The 4738-nt window shown below is 39.3% G+C and overlaps 1 protein-coding gene across 1 annotated transcript in view; it reads right to left on the bottom strand.

Annotated features, from left to right (window-relative positions):
* LOC103612313 (von Willebrand factor D and EGF domain-containing protein) overlaps positions 1 to 3892 on the bottom strand; it is an 8750-nt gene extending 4858 nt beyond the window's left edge. The window contains exons 1-4 of the mRNA XM_017729181.1: positions 3886 to 3892; positions 3659 to 3754; positions 1715 to 1819; positions 1216 to 1311 (exon numbers count right to left, since the gene is read on the bottom strand). Coding sequence (XP_017584670.1) covers positions 1216 to 1311; positions 1715 to 1819; positions 3659 to 3754; positions 3886 to 3892 — 304 coding nt within the window. The remainder of the gene's footprint in view (positions 1 to 1215; positions 1312 to 1714; positions 1820 to 3658; positions 3755 to 3885) is intronic.
* Between the last annotated feature and the right edge of the window lie 846 nt (positions 3893 to 4738).

Raw genomic sequence — 4738 nt, 5'->3', positions numbered from 1 at the left:
ACACCCATGAGGAAACAGTCACCACCTCCTATCAGTGTCTCACACACTGCCCTCCTCTTCCCCCACAAGAACAGAGGAAGGCTGAGTGGGCACAGCTTCAGCTGTCCCCTGCTACACACCAGTTCAGCTGACAAGCCAGGGGCTGCAATTTGTTTATGAGCATGTACACCAAAAGAAGTTGAACTTGACGCAGATCTAGTCACTTTGGGAACAGTAATTATTTTGACATTAAGAACCTGAACACTTCCACCATTACTGCAGCTGCAGGGAATGGAGCTAGCATTCTGTAAGTTCTCTGCAACTCCCACACTTGGCTTCTAATATCACCCTGTATCTCAATACCCTGATGAATACAAAAGAGAAGCATTCTGATGGTCAATGGGAACATCAAAAGGTTACTTGTTAACGTTTGACTATATATATTGTAGAACTAACACTAGCTGATTAAATTCCCACAGCCATGCCAAAATATCAGATGCAGAGGACTTAATCCAGAGACCGTGCACCCACAATATCCAGTTCAAAACCAATGTTTGCACAAGGTTTTTTTCAGTCTCCCAGAGAGCAAATAAAAAACCTCTTCCTTTTGTAGTGTCAGGACTATTGCCTTTAGCATCCGGGCAGTGCTGTTACAAGCGTAGAAGGCCTGAGAAGTGTAGATTAAAGACTTTATAATCACCTGCCTTTGTGAATCAAAGTTTGTGAAAACAGAAGCGGTTGTTCAGCAAGAGTGTCAGTACTAATCCTGATTACAGGCAGCTTTCAGAATTCTAAGAACACCTGGAGTTGATTCTTCAACTTATCCTCAAAGTGAGAAGTGAGTTTCAATTTTACATGTCTGTAAAATTTAATGAAGCTTCTAATCCACACCAGTAGCAATAGTATTTCTGTAGTTTTCAGTTCTTTGTACTGGGGTCTCAGTTTACAGACAATATTTCAGAAATACCAATAAGACATACCCAGTAATTAATTTGGTGACAACCAAAATCTGAAGCTCTTTCAAAGTGGAAAAGTTCTGTGTTTCTGGCCAAACTGAACAGCCATCTACTCCTTACGCATGCTTGTAAGAGCCCCAGTACATGGAAGCAGCTCTCAGTTACTATTCGAAGATACTTTCCCTGGAAGCTTTGTTAGGCACTGAAGATTTGAACACTTTGATTGGTAAATTAAACAAGCAGAGGAAAGGATAAATGAAAAATGTCAGAAGTCATTTACCTAAGTGACATGCTCTACCGACCCATCCAGCTGGACAGCTACAAATCCCAGGAGCCACACAAGCTCCATTATTCCGACAACCTTGAGGACAAATTGCTACAAGAAAAAGAATGGGAAAGTCAGCAGGATTTATAAAACTGATGTAAAAGAATCCTGACAGAATGAAAGATTCAGGATGATACAAGTCAAAATGGCAAAACACACTTTCTTCTAGGCCAGATATTCAACTTGTATAACTCCAAAAGCATTTCCAGGACCATGGAAATGGAAAAAAAATATATAGGTACTGTATTATGAACCTTGGTTTAAATGTGAACATTGTACACCTTAATGCAAAATAATTTCACATTATTTTATCTGTGTAAGTATCCATAATGTAGGTCACTCATTTCTGTAGTAATGCAATTTCCATTCTTATTAGTCCCTTAATACTTTTAAGATGTTTTTGTTACTGCAGTTTTGTATTAATATAAATATTTGCATGAATGTTGACACACACCTTCCTGACATCTTGATCCTGTCCAGCCAGAAGCACAAAGGCACTTCACCACTCCATTGACAGAGATGCATTCCCCACCATTCTGACAGCCTCCTTCACAGCTGACTGTGGAAGACAGCATACACCATACATTTCAAAAGCAGCATAGGACCTCAAATAATTGTCTTTAAACAGCTCATCTGGCATCAACTACTTGTTTTATCATATCTGCAAAGACTAAAATTTCAACTGTTCAGAGCAAGGCACTGTTCTGCTTCTCACCAGTAACACCACTGTTCATCAGCTACACTGCAGGAACTTCTAACATGCATATTTGTATCAAGCTTGCCAAATCACAGCTGGTAAGCCAGTATCGTGTGGTTAAGGATTCATGTATTTCCTTACCTGACAGGACCTTCATGTAACAGGAGGAAGAAGAGATGGGGATATTCCTTTGACAAATGAAACTATCACTACAGTCAAGTTAAGCAGTGCCTTCCCAAAGGCCAAATACTTAAGTTAGCCTCCTCATTTCAGAATTGTTCTACACAACAAAGCCCTGAAGGCCTCATTAATGAAGCATTATTTATGCCAGACATACGATTGGTATCAACTGTGGAGAGAACGATCTTCGAAAAGTGGCACAATTACTGTTCCGTACAACCAAATGCTTCCTTCCACAAGTATGAAAGTATATTCTACACCACCTTCACTGTATTGAAGAGAAACAGCCATCCTTCGGTATAAACATGGACAGTTTGGATGTCTGCTTGATAATTTGCAGAAAAAAATGTCCAAATATCTTGTTCAACCACAAGTATTGAGCACAATTTCAGCTAACAGATTTTTTGCACAAATACTGAACACGCAAGGACATGAAAGACAAATCCACCACAGCTGGAAAAGCTCTTGAAAGCTTGTTTGCATATTACTTTGTCACACAATGTAGGTTAATGTATTTAATATTGATTGTATTTGATCAATCACGGTGACGGAGAGAAGTGCATGAAGACTGGATGAAAGCAAATATTACTCCAGTCTTCTAGAAGGGCAAGGAGGACCCAGGGAGCTACAGGCTGGTCTGCCTCACCTCAGTCCCTGGTGAGGCAGTACAAGAACTGACCCTGGAAACCATTTCCAGCCACATTAAGGATGAGAAAATCACCATCAGGTCTTCATGGTGAGGGTGACCAAATGGTGCTACAGATTGCCCTGGAAATTGTGGAATCTCTGTCTTTGGAGATATTCAAAAGCCATAAAGACATGACACTCAGCAGCTGGCTCTAGGTAGCCCTGCTTGAGCAGGGAGCTTGGAAATTATGACCTCCAGAGGTCCCTTCCAACCTCGCCCAGTCTGTGATTCTGCGAGATTCTATAATAGCACAATGCCCCACAACACAAGTTTGTACATGCACAACATAACAGTGTTTTCTTGGATTGCCTTTTCCAATCCATGCCTATATTCAATAGGCTTCACAAAACCATAAAAATGGTCTTTGCTACTCCTTTTCCGTCATCTCCCATTATGTCTCAACAATATGTTGACACACGTATCTTCAGTGACTTGCCCTCAATGTTACCATCTTGCAGATACTACATAAAATTTCAACCACCTAATGAAGAAACATGTATCTATACAACCATCCCAAGAAATTATTTAGACAGAATATGTTATAGAACTAAATCGAATAGAATATTTACGTAGCACATAAACAGGGTATTTTCCAAGGGAAAAAACTCGCTCAGATTCTCACAACACATTTCAGTACATGTACTCCATCCCATCCTCCTGCAAGCATGCACATCCTCTAGGCCATGCATGTCTTGACAGTAAGCTCAGAGATTTACAGAATTAAGGTCATTATTTCAAAATGCATCAGATCCAGGGCTTTAAGGAGTCCCAAATTAATTTAGTCTGTTTTCAAACTCCTTGTCTTTCCAAACTACTGCTTGCTTGGGTCTTACCTTTATGACAGTATCTACCCCCATAGCCAGGTGGACATCTGCATTTTCCAGGTCGGAGGCACTCTCCACCATTTTTGCATTTTGGATAACATGTAGCTGTAAGACAGACAACAAAGAAAGGTTGGATAAATATTGGTGAATCTTACTAAAGTTACTACTCAAATATGTAAGAAATTTGCACATTATTATATTTTCATCAGTTTGTCTTCTTATTTTCTAAGATATACCTGCCATGTCATCTTACGTTGTTGATAAGGTGAAATTATTTCCCTGCACAGGGAGTACTCCACCATACTGAGCTTTTAAGCACTCCAAATTAAGGAATGTTTTGAGCCTGGACAGAACAGGCAGAAGAAAGAGCCATATTAAAAAGGAACACAGCTGGACTGCCAAAAAAGCTTTTGATAACTAAAGTGGAGAAATGACAGGTAAGAATATAGGTGATAAGTAGAAATGATTTAATAAAAAGATGCTACAACTTGAGAGGCATCTTGTGATTCTTGAGATGAAACATCAGACTTTTTACTCTTTACTGGATTCCTATGTTCCTCTTCAGAAAAACTACATGCTCTATTCCTTATATCTCTTCTCTAAAATGTCTCCAGAAATAACTCAGGCTTTCTTTCTCCCCCACACTCCTTTTTTTTTTCCTTTATTTGCTTCAGCTGGCTCTTCTCTAAAATGTCTCCAGAAATAACTCAGGGTTTCTTTCTCCCCCATGCTCTTTTTTTTCCCTTTATTTGCTTCAGCTGACTTTTCAGAGACCTTTCTGAAATGTACAGTGTTTGTTTAGCAAGCATCCAAGATAAATGTAACTTTTCTCATAACTGTAATTATCTGTTGGGAGCAAAGCATCTATGATCATCAGAAATCCTGCAACTTTTTCATTGCTGACAGCTTGAACAGGCTCAATAAGGTACAAATAAAAATCTCAATTTTGCAAAATTCTGGATAAATCCAGTCAGATTGCAAATAAATTACCTATCATATAGATAGAATCAGCTCTGCTGTCTGAGAAAACATTTGTTTATTCACACACAGATTTTAGAACCCATCTCTTTCTGGGAGCCTCATCTGAGT

The sequence above is a fragment of the Corvus brachyrhynchos genome, unplaced genomic scaffold (genome assembly GCF_000691975.1).
Source record: "Corvus brachyrhynchos isolate BGI_N302 unplaced genomic scaffold, ASM69197v1 scaffold142, whole genome shotgun sequence".
Taxonomy (NCBI): domain Eukaryota; kingdom Metazoa; phylum Chordata; class Aves; order Passeriformes; family Corvidae; genus Corvus; species Corvus brachyrhynchos.
This window is presented reverse-complemented; position numbering and strand designations above follow the sequence as displayed.